This window comes from Morchella sextelata (assembly GCF_020137385.1).
Source record: "Morchella sextelata strain SCLS chromosome Unknown scls_3, whole genome shotgun sequence".
Classification (NCBI taxonomy): domain Eukaryota; kingdom Fungi; phylum Ascomycota; class Pezizomycetes; order Pezizales; family Morchellaceae; genus Morchella; species Morchella sextelata.
The window spans coordinates 3,163,671-3,184,359 of record NW_025408618.1 but is presented as its reverse complement, the minus strand read 5'-3'; the positions used below and the strand labels follow the sequence as shown (position 1 = coordinate 3,184,359).

General features: G+C 50.4%; 6 protein-coding genes across 6 annotated transcripts; 4 read left to right on the top strand and 2 right to left on the bottom strand.

Annotated features, from left to right (window-relative positions):
- Nucleotides 1–245: 245 nt before the first annotated feature.
- H6S33_009650 (uncharacterized protein) lies at nucleotides 246–2,704 on the top strand (the record flags this gene model as incomplete). The annotated part of the gene is made up of 3 exons (XM_044841069.1): nucleotides 246–1,696; nucleotides 1,753–1,885; nucleotides 1,985–2,704. The coding sequence occupies 3 exons, from the start codon at nucleotides 246–248 to the stop codon at nucleotides 2,702–2,704; spliced, it is 2,304 nt and encodes a 767-aa protein (XP_044698465.1).
- A 1,645-nt stretch (nucleotides 2,705–4,349) lies between these two features.
- H6S33_009649 (uncharacterized protein) lies at nucleotides 4,350–5,066 on the top strand (the record flags this gene model as incomplete). The annotated part of the gene is made up of 2 exons (XM_044841068.1): nucleotides 4,350–4,874; nucleotides 4,947–5,066. The coding sequence occupies 2 exons, from the start codon at nucleotides 4,350–4,352 to the stop codon at nucleotides 5,064–5,066; spliced, it is 645 nt and encodes a 214-aa protein (XP_044698464.1).
- Nucleotides 5,067–5,155: 89 nt separating this feature from the next.
- On the bottom strand, nucleotides 5,156–5,683 carry H6S33_009648 (uncharacterized protein; the record flags this gene model as incomplete). Its single annotated transcript, XM_044841067.1, has 4 exons — nucleotides 5,156–5,176; nucleotides 5,338–5,346; nucleotides 5,402–5,449; nucleotides 5,546–5,683. The coding sequence occupies 4 exons, from the start codon at nucleotides 5,681–5,683 to the stop codon at nucleotides 5,156–5,158; spliced, it is 216 nt and encodes a 71-aa protein (XP_044698463.1).
- Nucleotides 5,684–9,289: 3,606 nt separating this feature from the next.
- H6S33_009647 (uncharacterized protein) lies at nucleotides 9,290–10,670 on the bottom strand (the record flags this gene model as incomplete). Its single annotated transcript, XM_044841066.1, has 4 exons — nucleotides 9,290–9,983; nucleotides 10,038–10,168; nucleotides 10,232–10,302; nucleotides 10,376–10,670. 4 exons carry the CDS (start codon nucleotides 10,668–10,670, stop codon nucleotides 9,290–9,292), a joined length of 1,191 nt encoding a protein of 396 aa, XP_044698462.1.
- A 307-nt stretch (nucleotides 10,671–10,977) lies between these two features.
- H6S33_009646 (uncharacterized protein) lies at nucleotides 10,978–13,725 on the top strand (the record flags this gene model as incomplete). Its single annotated transcript, XM_044841065.1, has 4 exons — nucleotides 10,978–11,246; nucleotides 11,345–11,441; nucleotides 11,525–13,033; nucleotides 13,150–13,725. The coding sequence occupies 4 exons, from the start codon at nucleotides 10,978–10,980 to the stop codon at nucleotides 13,723–13,725; spliced, it is 2,451 nt and encodes an 816-aa protein (XP_044698461.1).
- A 3,798-nt stretch (nucleotides 13,726–17,523) lies between these two features.
- Nucleotides 17,524–19,164, top strand: H6S33_009645 (uncharacterized protein; the record flags this gene model as incomplete). Its single annotated transcript, XM_044841063.1, has 3 exons — nucleotides 17,524–17,803; nucleotides 17,887–18,140; nucleotides 18,208–19,164. 3 exons carry the CDS (start codon nucleotides 17,524–17,526, stop codon nucleotides 19,162–19,164), a joined length of 1,491 nt encoding a protein of 496 aa, XP_044698460.1.
- Between the last annotated feature and the right edge of the window lie 1,525 nt (nucleotides 19,165–20,689).

Genomic DNA, 20,689 nt, shown 5'->3' with positions numbered 1-20,689 from the left:
ATCGAGCACCAGAGTGCAATAGTAGATGGCGTATATGCACGTAGCTACATGTATGATACACGTATTCTTCCTAGGCCCATGCGTGCCAAGAATTATAATCAGGCATTCTTTTGGCCACGTTCAACTACGTAGATCCAACAGCTGCAACCAACCCCAGCATCATTCTTTGCATAGCTTCTATCCCACTTCAACGCACTTACCACTCCCACAGAAAACCCATCAACCATTATCAGCATTCAATAACCATGGCGACATCTACTCGGGTCGCCGAGTTATCTCCTGCAAATGCTACTATTCTTGCTGCCCATTTTGCGGCTTCCGGAGATTTAAAGGCTCTACGGTCGGTATGCTTGTTGCATTCTTCGACACTCCGCGGCCATACGCTTCTGCGTGTGCTATTATGTCTCCCGGAGACTACTCAACCGAATCTGTACATCCCGCTTATCAGAACTGTTCTATCAAATGAAGACATTACGCCACTGGAAGATGAGGGAATGGTGGAAGATATGGAATCATCGTTACCAATCACTAAAATATCCGATAAAAGCGCGCAAAAGAAAATAGAAAAGCTTCCAACTCTGCCGCTAGGGAATGATGACGATGGGAAGGGGCTAGTAACTTCCTACTTGCTACAGCGATCGCGCAATATCGATTCAGAAACCGGCGCACTATCGATCATCAGGGAGCTTCTAACTCCCTTCCGGGACGATTTACCGACGATTAGAAATTACCTAGATGGTTCCGTAGAGGTCTTATCAAAACTTGTCTACGAATATGCCCAGGAAAACGAAGATGATATTGGGGGTACGGCAGTTTTTGAGACAATGGAAGTGGATGCGGGCACGAAAATACTATTGAACCGCTGCGGAAGGGGAGGAAATGTCGTACAAGATTTGAAGCAGCTTGTGGTCCCATACTTGAATTATAGAGGGAGCTATGGAAATGGTTGGGGTGTGATATGGAAATGGTTGGAGCAAAAGGTTGAATCGGGGGATTGGGCCGGGTTTGTTGAGGTTATCGCAAGATGGGATGGGCCCGAGAACCAAGCTTTGCGGGAACAGTACGCAAGACTTGCCTTAGCGGGATGTTATATTTGTGGTGAGACGGAGAGTTGGGCTTTGGATGGAATGCGGGTCGTTGAGAAAAGGGTGCGGGGCTTTGTAGATGCTGGTGTAGGTGCCAGGAATATATACAAGGCGCCAACCAAACTAGGCGGCTTGTTAGATAAAGAGAATCCGCTCACTGCGCCGAATACAGAATCGCTCAAGATACTTGATCTCTTGATTACCTCCGCCGGGATCTTGTCTATTCCGCTGGCGGCAGCGGCAAAAGTAAAGTTTGAGGGTTCACACGACGATCAGAAAGGAGTACTTGCACGATACGTGAGGAACGGGCCGAATTGGACCAAGAGATCTAATGAAGAGTGGAAGAAGCTGAGGAATGGTCTAAGGTGGATGCGATCCGAGTCGGGAGTCTTGGAGAAATTATCTGTAGAGGAGGTTGAGAAGGTGCTACTCTCGGGAATGTTAGCAGCTACGAAGTTTCCGTTGGTAAAGGAAGTCTATGTTACCGGACGCGACGGAGGGTTGGGGAAGGAAGAGGTCGAAAGAAGCGTATTAGATGCCTTTCAGGAGTTTTACGACAATGCGAGTAATGGAAACAAGACTAGGGGTGGAGTAAAGAATGCGTTAAACACGTTAGTCTTTTCCCCTTCATTTTCAGAAATTTGTTCTAATATCATTTCTTTTCCAGTCTCCAGATACTCTATCCTCAATACTCGAATTCTACAGCTCTCGAACGTGCTTTCCGTCTGGTCAATGCCACCCACGCACTTTCCCACTACTCCCTAACAATCACTCCTGGTGTCCCACTCCGCCCAGTTCATGTCAGGATTCATGCAGATCCATTGTCTCTCCTTGCCCGTCTTCTTGATTCCAACCCAAAGTCCTATACACAAGCCGACAATCTAACCAACATTGCCAAGGACCTCTGCTTTGGTACCACTGGCTATGACGGGGGTAGAAAAACCAACGCCAGAGTCCTCGGGATGTGCATAGACGCAGCACTTTCAGAATCCGATTTTGACACTGCGTACTCATTCAGCATGAACCGACTTGTCTCTATGGCCACAGATGATGAAGACACTGAAGAGGTTAAGGACGTAATCTGGCGTACTTGCTTCCAGGCAGGACGGTACCGTTCCCCATATGCTGCCCTTATAGGCGAAACATCTGCATATGGCGGCAAAGCATTGCGAACAGTCGAAATGCGAATGGAACTTCTCGGCCAAGCTCTTCGGGTATGCCCTCCGCCCGCATTGGCAGAAGTCCTAGCCGCCTGGCGACGCTGCGAGGAAGAAATGCAAGCCGGGCTCAAGGAAGAGGAGGAAGAGGAAGAGCGTCATGCTGCACTCTGGAAGACCGGGGATGCAAGAACCGGCTCAGGCAGAAGAAAAGAAGACGAGGCTCCTATGGGGCTATTTGCCGTCGCGAGAGAGGCCGCACAAGCGCTCAGAGGGTCTAAATTTCCACTTGCTGCTGGGCGAGGAATGGACGGTACTGGTAGTGAGCATGGAAGTGAGGGGTCTGTGGCGACAGAGGAGAGGATCAGGAAGAGAGATATGGTTTCCGGCGTTGTTACGCGTGGGCTTGCGGGTGGGATTGGGTGGGTACTTGGTGCCCAACCCGCTGTCCCACCACGTTAGAAGCACCTGGATACAGGGTGTGTAGAATGGGTGGGTGCATTGAGATTATAATTACTACATATTTTTCTTATGTCAAGCGATGGCGTTAGTTGGTTTGACTTTTTCTTTTCTTATTGGCATTACTACAAGTATCTGTGTGCTAAGCTTATTTATGCATTACGTTTGATGTGCGATACGTAAGTGGAGATTTCCGATTAATTCAACCTTTTCCACCTATCTTACAGTCAATTGCGAAAGTCTTATATGGAGATGCAAAAAAGAACGCTTTTATTCCCAAGATCCAACTACATGTAATTATATAAACACATCTAAATTCTAACTACAACAAATTTAAAGAAAATCTACGAAAGAGAAAAGAAACTCTTAACTCACCATATATCACTCGAGCCGTAGCTTCACCGGCCCCCGTCCCCCCAAAAATGGAAACGGGGAAACCGGTTGAAGAGCCATGTTCCTAATTCAAAATGAACTAGGAGATCAGAGGACTCAGAGAGGAAGGTCATGCTGCTGAGGGGGTAGTTCCGGTTGGCAACTAGCCCAGAAGCAGCACTATGGAGTTTAAAAGAGGTGTGAGGAAAACTGCTTCGTCTGCCGAAAAATGCTGCCCACCCTAAAGTTGCTGGATGCCAAGAGAGTGTGGCATTTGCTCACAGATCTCTTTATCTTTCTTATCAATTGATTGATTTTTCATGAAGAGATAGCAAGTAGGACCTGTCAAGCGGGATTTTGGCCGCTCCCCGCGCGATAAGCCAGTATTAAATTTCCTGTTTGATACTTTGATTTCGAAATTCTGCGAGGAGGATTAAAACAGCTCTGGGTAAGTCTCAAGACTTTCGCAGTTGATGTAATATGTTTCTCTATCATAAAATAAGCATTTACAGGTTCAAAGATTGCTCATGATCACAATTTCCTTGAAAACATCATTGTGCCCTTATAATTGAGAATGCGTGGTAACTTCGAAATCAACAAAGAACAGCCGGCCCCCGGTAATCAACTCGGGAACAAACCAGTACCTCCCCGATCCCCTCACACGAGCCAGAATGACGATGGGCAATATTGACTTTCCGGAATTTCTTTCAGTACAGAACCAGAACCAGAACCTGGAAGTTGGTCGGAAATTGATTGGGGTCGAAATAACGGTGTACAAGCCATCTTAGAAGCACTCGAGTAGCCATGACAAACGTCGAATCTTGCTTCAAGAAATTAAAATATGACGATAATATCTCTCCTAATGACTGATCTTTATTTTACTGCCACTTCGGAAGGGGGTTGAGGATATGATGATGGGGGATTTTCTGGGGTTAGGCGAGGAAATGATCGAAATGCACTAAATCCAATGCCAAGCCAGGTCGAAACTTTACATTCATCGTTAACATCGAGTTTTAGCGTCATAGTATGTCACTCGTGGCCTAGAACAACATCTTGAAACGTTGAACCAGCCCACACAATACTTTCAAGTTTACAGCTATAATCATTACTCACATACAATCAACCCTTATAAACTAAGCATTCCCCAATATGTTCTCTTGTTCCTATAACCAAACCCTTACTGTCACTACAATCAATACACATACTACCCAATAATACCGAAAACATATACGTAAACCAAAGGCCTATCGTCGGACCCACCAAAATTTATATAACCATGTCCGAGCGCCAATCTATGCCCGCAAGTCGTGTCCAGTCCGTAATAGGCCGCGGCCAATTCCTTCCCCTACGCCTCTCCCGCTCCACCCTCTTCACAGACCTCGAGATCACGCGGATACTCCACGAAGGCAACCTCCTACAACCCCCACCTCGATGTCGCTCCCATTCCTTAGCTGCGGCTGTAGAGACTCCAAGTGCGGGAGTGAGTATGGTCAGGAACGTCTATGATACCCGGATCCTTGTGCCGCCGGGGGCGAGTGTCATGTATTTCCACCCCGGGATGAATGAATATCTAGTCTTCAACCCCGCTACCGTCGATCGAACAGAGAATATAACGACTACAAGGGGGGACCGGAGGGATATGAACGTCCTAGAGAAAGGGATGGAAATTATGGCTAGTATTTGGCGGAGGATGCGAGAGTTCGGGAAGAGACTGGGGCATCAGGATGAGATTGCTATCGTGGAAATGCAGAATAATGATAGTTTTACCACGGTAGCGGTGTCTATCACATCGACGTCTTTGGTTTGTGTTCTGACCCCCGGAGGTTTGTTTTTGCTTCGTTGGGAGAAGGCTAATATAGTAGTTGGTGTATAGAATCCATTGAAGTTTGCGTTCACAAAGTTTTTTAATCGGTGGTTTCCAGAAAGTTGGTGGGGATCGAGAACGGATAGCATGTTGCTGCGGTTTTCGATGATTGTGTTGGCGAAATCGTGAAGATATTCGATTTGTATATAGGAACAAGACCCCAGGTTGTGATTTATTAGATACTATCAACACCACCTCCGTGAGAAAATGTATCTGAACTATCCTCCCGCAAACCTCGCCTAGAAAATGCTCTTGGAGATTTATTAGCCAGGGTCCCAGAGGAAAAGTATCTCTGTGGATGTAAAGATTTTCGGTAGGAGATTCCGTGACAGCAGGCTCAATCTCTCCACCGCCAACAGCAGGCTTAGAGGTCTTTGTTAAAGAAACGGAGCTTTCTCACGAATCCTAACTACACTTTAGTTAGACCTGAATTTTCTTCCCCCTCTCTCTTCCCCTCTACTTACTTCTTTGTTCGCCCAGGTCGTCAGTTTCTGTTCCTCTTCATCAACGATCTATCTTCAACATTGTTGAAAGTCTTGATGCCCAATGCCAAGCCTCGAGCTAGATAGTTAAACACTCTAGAAAGGAAACATGGCGCACGAATAGACCGCTTCGTCACGACTTTCCATACATAGAAATTGCCTTTCTAGCAAGACCTTCTCGATGAAATGGTTAAACGTTACAGGTACACCTCTCACTGTCAGCCCGTCCTGCCCTGGATCCCACGGCGAATTAACCGTAGTCATAGGCGGTTCGTGACTAGATGAGACAGGTTCGCCGCAGAGCTATAGCTAGGGATGACTACATACTTACAGAGCTAGAGTACCCAATCCCTAAACAGAATGTACACCGTATTATTCACCGCTGTCCTTGTTAGTGATCCATGAGCCGGTATGAGATATTCCAGGCTCGAGTCCTAGGCTCTCCCAGAGCTAGTTAGCTAGCTTTACTATTCAACGAGTAAGCTCGAACTCATGGTCAGGCTTGATTCTGAAGGTATTCGCTCTTGATTGTAATACAGTGAGTTGTGGTGCCTATGGGGTGGAAGGCTTTGCAATTGGACCATATGCACAATCCAACAAACCCTGAAACGCAGTAGGTGCAGTGGTAGGGTTAGGTGTTCCAAGGAGTTACCATTGCAGTGACGAGTCACAGCTTACCTCACCCAGTTTAGGTTTTGAGCATAAAACAGAGGCCAATTTACAACTGTACCATTTCCCATGGATATGTACATACAACTACCCCTGATTGACGGGTGATACAGGATCGTTCTCGGAAAAGAGGTTCGAATCCCTGTGTCTATCTATCCGCCCCCCGGGAGACTCAAGGTCAACAACTACTCTACTCGGTTTCTGCCGTGGTCGTACGGGACCCAGTTCTCAAATCCTTCTTTGAGGATTCTCAGGACATAGTGCCTTGCCTGCCTTTTCGCCAAATCTACCACGTGGGGGGATATGCCGGTAAGTTCATGGATCATCACTCGGCGTCGACCGGATGCATCTGTTGGTCGTGCAGATAGCTGTATAAAATGGAGGCAAGCATTCCAAAGGTCTCAGGACGATTACACGGTAAGCCCAAGATCTAGAAGCCATAGAAAACGATCTTGGCTCGTATTGATGCATGCATGTCATTTCAAATCCCTTGTCTCAAGAACTGGCCCAATGGCGTCAACTTTAAAGTTCATTGCAACTGGAGCTGTGTTACGTGTCGGACGCGATGCAGCGGCAGAGGTTCTGGGCTCAACGGAGGGTAGTCTGAGTTCTTTTACTTCATGCATCCCGCCTTCGAAGTGGGGGTACAGGTAGGAGGGCTGGGAACGAGCCTGGTGGTTCATGTATGTAATCCTCATCAGGATTCCCCTCATTGCATGTACAGCGACGACTAAGCTTCGTGTCACTATCCGTTGCTACTAGAGAAAATATAATTTTTTTTCAGTGGTTGGAGTTCTATAGGTGTACTTCATACCTGTATACATCATGTAGGTTCTGATACCGGTGTCTTTTTCAGCTGATAATCCGCATACACGTATTGATGGTAACCTTCAAATCTCACAGATAAGACCCAAGGCTGAAGAGGACTGGTCGCACGTGTTTTTCGATTACGGTACACCGGTCCTTTCTATATTTCTATTTCGATATAATCTAGAAGAGATCGAGGTAACTACCCGTGGAATCACCCACACACATCACCACCGAGCATGAGCCCGTAACCTGCGTGTAGATAATCTTTCAAGGTGGTTCACGGACGAGGACGCACACGTTGTTTTCATCTGTTTATTGTTCGGGCTTCAAATGAGTTAATCCGGACAAGAATCACATCATCATCGTAGCCCGTCAATAGATTGCACAAAACGGTCAAGAAACGCAGCTGATCGAGTTCATCTCTGAAAGTTGTTTTAAACGTTTAATCAGCGGTAGCCAATCAAGATGTTACCCCACAAGTACATACGTTCAAACGGGAGTGGGGGGTTGACACTTAACGCGTGGTTTTTATGTGTACGACGGTGGCCATACAATATGTTTCCAGGTTACCAAAATGTTTCAGTGAGGGTGTGATCATGGATTCTGACTCGGCAGTGTGGGCGTGGGCGCGAAAGATCGACCCTACCGGGTGAAAGAACATTGGCATTTCACAAGTCATTGATCGTTACCTACAGTGATTGGCAGCGCGGTACGTTACTTGGAGTACGATTCGATTCGATCCGATTTCAGCAGCGGTTGATAATGGTCCAATCAGGTCGTGTGTGGGCCATTTGAAAAAACTTATGATTATTTATCAGTTGGGGAAACAAATAATAATCAGCGTGGTTGATCGACTGAATAGATTAATCCGGCTCATCTCCACTCCACCACCATAACGGCTTTTTGGGGAAAATTGCAAAAAATTCACCATCGGCTAAAAGTCATTATTCTTATTCCTATGAAAAAATTTTGTGTTTCGCCACGAGAAATATATATACCACGATCAGCTGTCTATCAAGACCGATTAACTACGATTTCGATTCAGCGGTTCCAAAGAGATTTGAATGGATCTATGGAATTAATGCTGCATACATGATACATACTAGGTTAATCATTAAAACGTCGCAACCCTTTCAGGATAATTATTTGGTGTAGCCCCTAAACAATTATTATTTCATGATGTCCTGAAACCACATTTTATTCTGTCCCGTTTGGGCTTTGCTCTCCCCCTTCTGCAGCTGGGGGATAGACCAAAAGGACAAGACCCCTCCTAGCTGCTATCAAACACACCCAATTAACATGCAACATCACCAACGTGCAACACCAACACCACCAACACCACTACCATGTACCACTCAGTGTGCTCACGCTCCATTCTTTCCTTAACTAGCGTTAATTAATTGGGTAATAGTTTTCTCTCCACTTTACAGATCTCTCGATCATACACCACCAAATAAAGAAAATTAAATACCGAGAGAAGGGGATGGACATTACGAGGATCCAGAGAGGGGTATCAACCTATCACCGGTGATATCATTCCACAGGAGTATGTAGCCTTGGACCTGAGCCGCAGCAGGTCAATTCCCAACCGCCTTGGAACCTCCGTGGTGGAAATACCGACTCATGTTGGGTGATGTCGCAGCGATTGGAGGGGGGAAGTAGGCACGTACTCCTCACTCACTAATCAGGTAGTCGTATTTGATACTGTACCCAGCTAGTCCCCGCTCAAAGATTTTTTTCGTTTATTATAATTAGGAAGGAGGTTTCGGTAAATGCTAGTACTTGAAGATCAGCGGGCGGTGGGTAGATGTTCTAAATAAACCCCTCCAATAACCGCCCGTTTTTGAGGACGAGATGTCACATCTCCTTTTATGGTCCAAACCCTCGAACCTCAATGTGTGATGAACCGTTTCACTCGGGGGTGATGGTTAATACTGTGTTGGTAAAGCAGAAAGAGGTAATAATCCACGACGTCGGTATGCTTTTTCTTACTACCATGTTGCATAGCGCATAGTTTGGTACTTATATACCAAACCTGGATAGAATATAGCTTTGATGCAGGGCCGCTGCATATGTCTGCAGTAATATTTACTCTGGATTGCGAGTACTAACTTGTAACGTCAGCTTCTGGCAATAAGCACTAATTGCATGTACTTTTGTAATCATTGTAATACCCGGCTCACATTGGTCGCTGCAGATATACGGTCAATGCCATCATTGACCGCGCAGGCATGTAGTAATCATTGACCCATAGTATGCCAAGCGTGATATCGATAATGAAGTTCAAACGGAAGAGATTGACTAAGCTGCTAGTAATACCTGAATTCAGACGATGGCAAGCTAACCAGTATTTACAAACACGCGAGTATAGAACAAATACCCAGTACCAGTTTAAAGAAACATTTGAAGCCCGTTCTTCTTCGGGTCCTTCATACTCCTCGCCCATTCACCCCCATCAACCAATTTTTTCCCTTCGAGCTTGATGCCCCCGACCCTGACCCACCCACCTCCGACCTTGCACTTTATCGCCAATAGCTCTTCTCCATGCCTATCATCATCCTCGCCTTCACCTTCCATTCTGAGATACTGAAATGTTCCCGGTGGAACCTCGACACCATCGATATTCTCCTCCGGCACATCCAACCTGTGGATATCTGACAATATCGCCCTTTTCCTCCTCAACATCTGTGGCTCCTCTGGCGACCCAAACTTGCACCACAAACTCTTCAGTGCCCCCGCCTTCCTCTCAACCTCCTCCGCGCTAGCTGCGGAGAACTTGACCCTTGAGTCGGCCTCCGGATTGACTTTTGGCGCGAAGCTGGGCTTGTAATCGTTGGTGATGGGCTTGATGGGCGGGATAAAAAGACCCTTGACACATGTCTCCACCAGTAATTCTGCGCCGTGGACTGCGAGTGCGTCGTGGAGGTCCTGGTAGCTGGTCCTTGGGGGAACACTAAGTGGGGGGTCCGTCTGTATGAGGATTTCGCCCGCATCGATCTTTTTGGGGTGGAGGGTCTGGACGGTGACGCCGGTTATGGGCGTGGCGTTGAGGAGAGTGTGGTATATTGGGGCTGCTCCACGGTACCTGGATGTATTTCAGGTTAGGAATTGCAATATGCCGGAGATCCGGGATTCATACATTGGTAGCAGAGATGGGTGGACGTTTACGCCGCCATATTTGACTGCTTTGATGATGCGTTCGGGTATCAGGAGGCCGAAGGAGGCGGCGACTAGCAGGTTTATATCTCCACTGGAGGAAGCTTCTGGGAGCTCTTGAACGGTGAGTTTATGGGGGGGGGGCAATTGTATGGATAACGGGCGCTATATATATACCTCCCAGTCCTTAAACCTGTCGACTTCATGGATGCGGAGTCTGAGCGAACTTGCCACTTCTTTGATGGGGGCTGCATAGAGATTATTGTAAGACCATCGACTTCTTTATTTGTATATGTACAGATAGAATAGCGAATGGCATACCCTCTTTCAACGTTCTCCGTCCACGGCCAGATAGTTTATCCTCCCTGCAGAGAACATCAATTGAAGCAATGATGTCTCGCCGCCTTTCATGTAACGCATAGAGGGCCTTGAGAGAGGTTGCGCTGAAGTGATCGGAGCCGCAGAAGAGAATCTTGAGGGGAGGGCGTGGAACATCCGGGGTGGCTTCCAGCGAAAATAATCGGCGGGGGACCCTGCATAACGGGGCAATTGACCTGTGGGGGCACAGCGACGGCCTCGCAAGCAAAGCGAGAGCGGATTGGCGTAAAAGCGACATTGAATCTCTCTCCTGACTGACCCTCACTCAATCACTCGCTCGCTCACTGCTCAGGCGCTGGTGAAGATGTCTGTATCTCGGTGGTGGTGGTGGTGGTGGTGGTGGTGTTGATCTCGAGATCTGATCCTACTGCAAACCCCCCGGTCGATAACAATACGTGCGCCAAGCAATATGCGCTCTATCATCATCGATTCTCTCGATATCAAAATACCTATCTGCTGTCCATCAACAACAACAACTCTCCTCCCCCCCCCTCTTTCTCTCCTCCGTCCCTCCATAGCCTCTTCACCCCTTCAGATGTACTCCCATGAGCTCCTCTTCCTCCGCCGCCGCCCAAGCATCTGCTTCTAATGCTACTGCCCATGCCCCCCCTCACCTCCCTCCCCCGTCCTCCCTCGTCACGACCATCACCCCCGCCGCGCTCTCCTCGCTCGCAATATACAACCCGTCACTCGGCCCGACAGAGAAGTCCGTCCATGACCAGATCGTCTTCTACACCTCCCGCAAGGGACCCGTGAGCTCCGACACAAAGCTCAGAGAGATCGGCCTCGCCCAGGGTATTGTCGAGTTTGCCCGGTGAGCTTTCTCGACCCCCACCCCCCCCCCCCCCCCCGGGGCCCGTACTAGAAGCTCCCCTCTAAGACACCCTAGCTAATATGGAATGGGGGAGCTAGCGGATTCTCGAAAACCGAAAACTTGAGTTCAATAGAGACCCAGAAGTCGCGGATCGTCACGCTGGAGATTGAGGAGCCTGGATGGTGGGTTCTAGCTGTTTGTCTAACTACATTCTCTCTCTCTGGATAAAATAGCTTGTTGGGATATAAAAAAAGATAGCTAATATAAAGCTCCCGCAGCAAATCGACTTGACATATATACACAACCCGTCCACCTACCCGCCCACGATCGAGTACTCCTCCCGAGAAGTTGCTCCCCCGCTAGTCCTCCTTGCACAGATCCGGCAGGCCTACAACCAGTTTCGCTTCCACTACGGGAGCTTTGCGCAGAACCATGCCAAGCTCGGCCGCACCGCGTTCTGCCGACGGCTCGAAAAGTACTGGCTGCGCTGGGCATGGGGCAGGTGGGAGGTGATGCTCCATGGGTCGCCGGGGACAGTGGCGTTCGGCGATGGCGGGATCAAGATGGTGGGCGGCAGGCCCGGGAAGGAGATTGCGGAGGAGGAGAGGAAGTTCCTCAAGACGTGGGCGGAGAAGGAGAAGACAAAGGGAATGGTGGACATGGTGGTGTTTAGGTTCGGCGACTTTATCGAGGAGGAGGAGGACAAGGACAAGGACAAGAGCGCGCAGAGCGGGTATTGGTTCTGGGGGAATACTACGAAGGCTGTTGCTGCAGCAATGTCGACGACTTCCACACTACCAAAGGGAAAGTCTTCAAAGGGCCCGGGAATCATTATGCCACAGGATGGCTGTGTTTTCCCTGGCACTGGCTCGCTGGAGGCCCGCTCGGTGAGAGATATCGCAACATATATCAGCGAGCTGTACCAGTTCGGCGACGATATATCACGGCGGTCTGCGAGTAGCAAGCAGAAAAAGAACCGTAAGAGACCAAAGGGACTGTTTAACAAAGCACCCAGCTCAGGATACTCTGCAGATAACAGCTCTGTAGAGAGCTCGCCGAGAAGGAGTCTCTCGGCAGTTAGGGATGAAGCTAGATCTACCCCACCACCTCCTGCTGCCGGATCAAATCTGAAGCCTTCGGCCGACGAAGCTTCTGATGGGAGCAGAGGAAGAGTGGGACAGGCGACAGCAGAGGAGTCTAGCAAGAGCAAAATCACTATCAATGCCAATGCCAAAATCTTTAATCTACTCACATTTGGATGGAGCGGTGGTTCTACCAAGAGCGCGGCCAATGATAGTAATACTGGTACTAATGTGCCCACTGTGGCTAGTAGTGCTACTCCTACGAGTACTACAACTGCTGATGCTACTATTACTTCCTCATCTGAGCCCGAGCCCACACCTCCACCAATGACAAACGTAGACCCAATGGAGCATGTTGAGAGGGCCCCCCCAAGAGCACTTGGCGGAAATGATGGAAACAGCAGCAAGAGTAAAAGAGCACGTTTCATGATTGGATTCTTGGGGGATGTGTATGCGGAGGACCTTGACGACGATCTCCAGGATGCGCAATCCACGGGACGAATAACGAGCAGGACCGTCTGGGCAGAACGAAAGAAGCCTTCACCATCACCACCATCACCAGAACAAGACAATGCTTCCAGAAGTACGGAAGTAGCAGTCGCAGACGCATCTGGAAAGGGCAAGAGAAAGGACAGCACCAGCCAAGGACAAACAACTCAGCAGGCTAGCATAAACCTAGAAGAGTTCAGGATTGTCGTGTACACGGTAAGGATCCCATCCCCATCCCATCCCATGCATACCGCATACATCGCATCACTTATCAGATGATACTGCATATTGGCGGGAGAGAGCAATTTGACTAAAACAATCTGATATCCCAGAACCACCCGTTCATCTTCGCCTTCATCTTCGAGTCCACCTCCGCGCAACTAACCTCCCCGGCCTTCTACCGCACGCTGCACCACCAGCTAGCCCCCCTGCACGGACCGCTGCTAAAATCCTCGAACCTCCCACCAACCGCGGAGCCGGCCAAAAATACCTCTAGCAGCAAGCTGCTGCTGCAGCACCCTGCCCCGCCAAAACCGCCCTACGACCTCCTCTACAACCCGACCACGCTCATGATCCACTCCACGGTCCCGCCCATCCCCGAGCCCGGGCCCGAGTCGTCGCAGCAGCAGCACAGCGGCTGGACCCGCGCCGAGGCCTTCCACGTGCACACGCTCATCCTAGGCATCCTGGGCGAGACCATGCGCGACCGCGCCGAGCAGGAGCGCAGCGCGCGGAGCACCCGCGGCTGGTGGATCAACTGGATGCGGCTCGAGGGCGGCGAGGAGGGCATCGTGGTGAGGCGCGCGGGGGAGAAGAAGTCGGATTTGGCGGCGGGGCTGGGTGGGGGCGGCGCTGGCGGCGGAGATATCAGGAGGTATTTTGAGGGCTTGGTGAGGGGCGTGCGTTAGGGTGGAGATGGAGATGCCAATGATTGACATTGTTGTCATTGACAGCAACGTGCCCCCTCCCCGCTATTCTAATCATTTCCGCTTATTGTATCTAAAGCCCTACATACAACTATTATTACTACATACTGCTATTATCATATCACTACTCTACTTACCCCCCCCCCGGGGGGCCATTGTTACTCACTCACTACTTCCAAGCTTTGTATCAGACCCGTGGAAGGCTCTCGCTGGTGTAGGAGGATAAGAAGCGAGTTTCATGTATCTGCAACCTTTCCTTCATGTCTGTGTTGTCGACCCATACATATCCCGTCCAGCCCAGTTCAGTGGTCTTTTTTACGAAAAAAAAAAAAAAAAAAAATTTAAACGGCTCCACCCCCAAGTCTTCAAATTACCTGTCCTGCACTCCCGACTGCATTCGTTTGCCGGTGGGCTCTTCTCCTTTCCGGATGGCATTGGGCCGTTTATTCACCCATCCCCGTGTCGAGTAGGGCAGGCATGGTGCCCGGGCAGGGTAGGGTACGGGGAGACCACGTTTTACGTGCGTTTTACTCTATCAACAATTGATTCCCTCGGTTTCTCTGCTTGCTCAGCTCAGACTCAGGCACCATATTTATTGATCCACTTAATGCAATGAGCCAATTATGCAACCCAATCTATGTTTTCCGTCTCACTCCAGAGCAGAGTATGCTAGCTTAGCTGCCTGTGCTGTTAATCCATCAGGAAAGGGGAAAGCCCCAGGACCGGTTATTTATATGCAGCCCGATCGCAAATCGATCTACTTTACCTGCCATGCCATGCCCTCCCCCTGCCCTGTGCTTGTGCTTGTGCTTGTGCTTGTGCTTGTGCTTGGTGCTGTCGGTGGGCTTCGTTACTGGATGGCATGGATGGATGGGTATAGATCTCGGTGTGCTAAAAATGGGGATGCTTATCCGGTGGCGGGGAGTGTTAAAGTGTTAAGGTGTTTTTACTCTAGAGTAGGTATCGTACAGTAGATGGCCGTGGGGCCGCGGTGGTGGGGATGTTTTTCTACCGGTTATGTATGCAGCTGTAGATAAAGTGCCTACCCAGAGTACAATACCGGTATGCTATGCTGTAAGAGCCCCCCCCCCCCCCCACGGAGCTGGGTTTAAACGTTTGGAGAAACGGTTTTTTTTTTATTTTGGTTTTTTTGGTTTACTGTGCGGGAGATCTGGGTGTGGAGAGGGACTTTTGATACTTTTGATATTACCGGGGCCTGGCCTTGCCTGGCCGGGGGCTAATTGTTGGTTGGCTGGCTGGCTGGGGGTGTTGAGGGAAGGGAAGGGAGTGAGTGAGTGAGTGATTTCATATAAGGTGGTTGAGATGGAAATAGCTGCTGTCTCGCTGATGTAGCAGGTAGAAGAGAAGCTAGGAGGGCAGATTACATAGCACGATAGAGAAAAAAGACGTGATAGTTGCAATTGTGGCCTCTTCTTTAATTTTGGAATGAATTGCATATATGCGGTGATTGTAGTTGCGGGTTGTGCAATGCCGATTGCAATTGGGAGGTGCGGTTACGTGATCTGGATCTCGCACTCTCACTCGCACTCTGCCTGAGTAATAATAGCTAGCAGTACTGGAGGAGGTGCGGTTTTGTTTCGTTGGGCCCAATTACTACACGCCGTTACGTGATCCCATCAAATCCATCCATCCATCCATCCATCCATCCATCCATCCTCAATCCGTCCCAGTACTCTATCTCTCTACTAGATACTTCTACTATGACTATCTATGCTATCACAGGCAAAAAGAAAGAAAAAAAATTGGTCAGTCGCAATCGTAATAATCCGCTTCATGCAGGAACTGGGTGCGTCGCCAATTCTTGGCACGTTGCATGTCTTGGAAATTTTTTCTTTCTAAAAATTTGGTTTCATCCCCTCCCCCCTCCCCCCCCATGTGTTGTGTAGAGTATTGGAATTGCTGGTAGGTATGGATAAAACAGCAGTGCAGCAGTTGCAGAAACCATGGCCAGTCCAGTTCATCATCACCTCAATTGAAACCCCAATTCAACGTTGGCAGGGCATGTGCTGCATTATCATTCACCCTCACCACCACACTCACTCACTCACTCTCGGTAACTAAACCTAAGATAACTCTGTGCCCACTGTCGACGACGACGACGACGACGACCGCCCATCACCTTCCCGCCCCACTCATCCCTCCCATCTCTGAGTAAGATAGAGTAGAACGTGAAGTGAAGGACAGCATACCTACTCTATCCAGATGCGCGCTTTTCTGCCTGCCTGCTGCTGCGTGGAGCGAGATATGTACAGAGCAGGGAAGGGGTGGAGGAGGGGCAGGGGAGGGAGATAGAGTAGGGAGACGGAACGAGAGATCGTAATTCAGATTCTCGATTTCGATTGCGACTGCGGCTATCTTTTGGGGGGGGGGGGGGGGGGTGGGACGGTGGTACATACGGTGAGTGTGTATGAGAGCATCTAGGCCTGGAATAGATGGGTTGATGGTGGTGGTTGTGGTTGTGGTGGTGGGCAGAGAGATGGCAAATCTCAAATCTCTTGGCTGTGTAGCTCTATCTATGTACTCTATCTGCATCTGCATCTATCTGTGTCTGTATCTGCCATCGTGAGTCTGAACATCTGTTTCTGTGCGACGGCAACTATCGTCGCCGGCCATGTACGCGACCAGAATACAGCAATCTACAGCCCACACTGTCTCGTCTAAATATACTCACCACGCCTCCTCTCGCAATTAATCAATTGTGGGGATCTCTCGGTCCACCGACCGACCTACCGACCGACCGACCGACCGACTGTCCGACAACAGATCTAATCTATCCACAGCTTCCATCCCGGGCTATCAAGCCCTCAATTTGCAGATTTCAATTTCATATCCATCCACATCCACCATCCGATCCGTCCCTCCCCTTCCCTTCCCTTCCCTTCCCGTGGCCCGCCCATTCTCAATCCATCTACCGCGGCCGGGAAGTGTAGGTACTCTACCTGAGCGTGAGCGCTCCAGGCCCTGGTTGTACGTAGGGGACGTGAGAATCGGCGATGAGATTAACTCTGGAGATAGGGGATGGGATTACTTCGGGAACACTTCTTTCTTCTTCCTCTTCCTTCTCGTCTTGGGTTGGCCAAGCATTGTGTTCCGTACTGTGCCAGGGGGGAAAAGAGAGAAGAAGAAGAAGAAGAAAAAAACAGTTATTTTTTTCTTTCGGATATGGACAGCTTTTTTTTGTTTTTCTTCTCTACCCGCCCGATGGCAGCTGGTGAATTGATGACGAGATTTTTCTCTCGAGTAAGATCGATAACCCGATTCCCCACTCCGAAACATCCCTCACTCCCCCTCTATGTAGGCATATCTCGGTAGAGTTTTCCTTGATGATGGTGATATTGCAACTTTCTTTTTTGTCGCTTTCTTTTCTTCTTTGCCTTGGTCAATCAATCAACCAGTTCAGCTCAGCTACGTAGGTAGACTTGCGCATGGCAAGTTCGTATCGTAGATCACCGCACCGTCCCGCTGCTGGCTGCAATTCCTTTTTCTTTCTCTCTTTCTTTGCTTTGCGAGGAACAGACGACGGATGGCGACGGAGGTGGGCCAGTTCAAGACTTGTAGGCTTCTAGATGGGCGCGATTGAGATTCAAGATTCAGATCAGATGCGATTAGATCCCACACCTGACACCCGCACACCTAACCCGGACACCCGCTGCAACTGCAACCACAACCACAACCACAACCACAGCCCTAACCCACCCCATCCCCATCGCGCATCGGAAACAAAAAAACCCTCACCTCACTGCACATCACCACCCCACAATGCCGCCCCGCGCAAAACCGACTGCGCCCACAACACGCAGCACCCGCTCGACGCGGCCCGCAGCAGCGAAGCCACAGACGGCAGTAGTGCAGCCAAAGACAAAGACAAAGACGGCAGCACCCAGCACGAAGAGTAAGAAACGCACCCGCGACGACACCGAAGACGGCGATGGAGAGGGGGGTGGAGAGAGCGGGGGGGATAGCGTGGCTGCGTTCTACGGACACGGGCATGGGCATGGGCACGGGGGGGCTAAGAAGAAGAGGCGTGGACATGATGGGCGTATGTTACTCTACTGCGTCTGCTTTAGAGAGATATCTCAATACAAGCAAAGCTACACACATATCTAACATACATACAAAAAGCAGCAGCAGCAGCAGTAGCAAAACCGGTGCCGCGGTCATTACCCCCACCAAGCACCGAACCCACGACCACGGCCACGCCGCCGCCCCAATCCACGGCAGCAGAGACACAGGCAGAGGCAGAGGCGTCGCCGTCCAAGCGCCTCAAGTTCGACCCCGACGTGCACGGCAAGGAGCTGCAGGAGCGCTTCCTCCAGCTGCAGGAAGACCACTTCGAGAAGCTCGTCTCGCCGCGGAAAGGGTCAGCGAGCGTCGAGGTATGTCTTTCTGTCCAATAGCGAGGATGAGGGGGTAATGATAGCTAACCCACAAACCAACCTACAGCCCATCACCCACCCCAACCCCAACCCCAAGCTCAAGTCGAAACCCAACCCCAAATCCAAACTCAAGTCCAAACCAAAGCCCAAACCAAAGCCCAGAGTCCCGCCCACGACCCGCCCCACCCCCGCGCAGACACTAACACTCACGGAGCGTCTCCAGCGCCTCACCAACCCCGGTGCCAACCCCGCCACTACCACCACCACGACCACGACCACGACCAGCATCCTCCCCGTGCGCCCCGCCGCCGTAAAGTCCTCCAAGCCACTCACAAAGCCGTCGTTCGAGCTGCCGGGCGACGCACACATGAAGAAGCGCGCCGCCGAGCGCGAGGAGCGGCGCAAGCGCATGGAGGACGCAGCAGCGGAGCGGGAGGCCGCGAAGCGCGCCGGGAGGGTAGTTGTAGCAGGCAAAGCGGGGGGGTCCCGCGCCGGTAGTGCCAGTGCCCCGGGGAAGAGCAGTGGTAGTGCTGCGACGACGACGACGACGACGACGGCGGCCCCAGTACAGCAGCCAGCACGAGTACCAACACCCCCACCAGCACCAGCGCCAGCGCCAACACCAGCGCCAGCACCAATGTCGATTTCGTCGCTGTCGCCCGTGAAGCTAACGTCGTCATTGATACCCTCGTTCGTGTCGCGCGGCATCACGGCGGTCACGGGACTGGGCGGCGCGCGCTCCCCCGCGCCCAAGGCAGCGTCCCCCCCACCAGCAGCAGCACCAGCAGCAGTGCCAGCAGAATCCGCGCCATCACCGCCACCAGCGTCCCCAGAGCCCTCGCCAGCGTGCGAGCCGACCGCCGACGCCGACGCCCAGCTCAGCAGCGAGCAGCGCGAAGAGGAGGAAGCGCTGGTGCTGCGGCTGCGCGCCGAGGCCGCCGAGAAGGGGAGGGAGTCGGCGAGGGCGTGGGCGGAGCAGATGAGGGTGAAGGCGGAGCTGGAGCGCGGGGGTGGAGCGTCGTGATCGGTGTGGTCATGGGTTTGTGTTGGGTTGGGGTTGGGGGGGTGTCAATGATTGCGTGACTGGGATCGCCAGGGCAGCTGGGCTGGGCTGGGCGGACTGGGGGGCGAGGGGCTAGGGGCTGGGGGCTGGGACGTCATATGCTACTACGAGGGGAGAAGGGGAGGGGAGGGAAAAGTTGGAGTTTTTTTTTTAGCTTTTAGCTTTTAGCTTTGTGGTTTTGTGGTTTTGTATTTTAGGATATTGTTTTGTGGTTTTTGTTTTTTTGTTTTTTTTGTTTTTTTGAACTGCTCGCTCGGTTATCTGGCCTACATGAATCTGGCTGAGCTGCTCTCTCCGCGTCCGTCGGTATGCAGTCAGTCAGTCGTGTTTCTAATCATCACTGGGCGTTTTTCTATTTATTTATTTAGTTATCATTGCTATTATTCTGTGTTAACGGCGGTAACAAATATTATCCTTATCCTCCCCTAAGCCACCACCATGGCCAGGGCACAGGTATCAGCCAGTCAGCCAGTCAGCCAGTACGGTCAGTCATAGGCAGCATGTCTGATCTGGTGCCACTGCACAGTAGTACTGCTATGAGTGTAGTGCTAGAGTTTTCTACCCCTTTGGTGGGGCGTGAAATGTTTTTTTAAGCGAGTTTTGCATGCAATTGTGGGAAATCTTTATTTGCTTTTTTCTCTCTTTCTTTCTTTCGTCCTTAGAGGGGAGGAGTTGGGAGGCGAATGACGCCTTTTGCAATGGGGGCGTTTCGTCTAGCTAGCTGGGAGTCTGATCTAGGCAGTCTACCTAGTCTGGATGTGGATGTATTTCTTATCCTGGCCATCATCTGATGTTTGAGGAACTCGAGGAGGACTTTTTTGCCCAAAAAAATTGTTTTTGGCTCTACTCTAAATGCACAATGTTTAATATAACCTGGGCTGAGCCTCCTGGTGTCGTCGCGCGTTCCGGACGTAGCCATGTCGCAGGGCTGCATGAGTAGAGTAGGTACATAGGCGAGCTACAGAGCTAGCGAGGTCTGGAAAATAGAATATATAGATTAATTGATGAGTAGGAGGTACAAATGGAGAATGAAGATGGGGGATGATCATGGTGGTACTCTGCTGGAGGTACTCTAGGGTATGTGATGTGATGTGATGTGATGTGACTATGGTGAAGGATTAGGTGGAGGGCACGTACCTGCTTTGGTCGCCAGTGCTTATTTGCAGCGGTTCTCGCGTTTCGAGAGCTTGATAATGGTGGTAATAGTAATCATCAACCCTCTGCTCAGCTACCTACAGTAGAGTAGAGCACGAGTCCCTGGCTGGCTACATTACATGGCTAGCTTCTAGAGCTGTCAGTCAGTCATCGACAGCATGGAAGAAAGTTCCGTCTGATGTCCATGTAATCACCGTACGCCTGGAGGTCGGTTCCGTCCCGAGGATTAATTGGATCGCGACTCGAGTCCCCCGCATCATGTCGGCCAGCCAGGTACGAGGTGCTGTGTGCTCACAATTTGGAATCATGATGTGCAAGCAAGTGAGTGTGT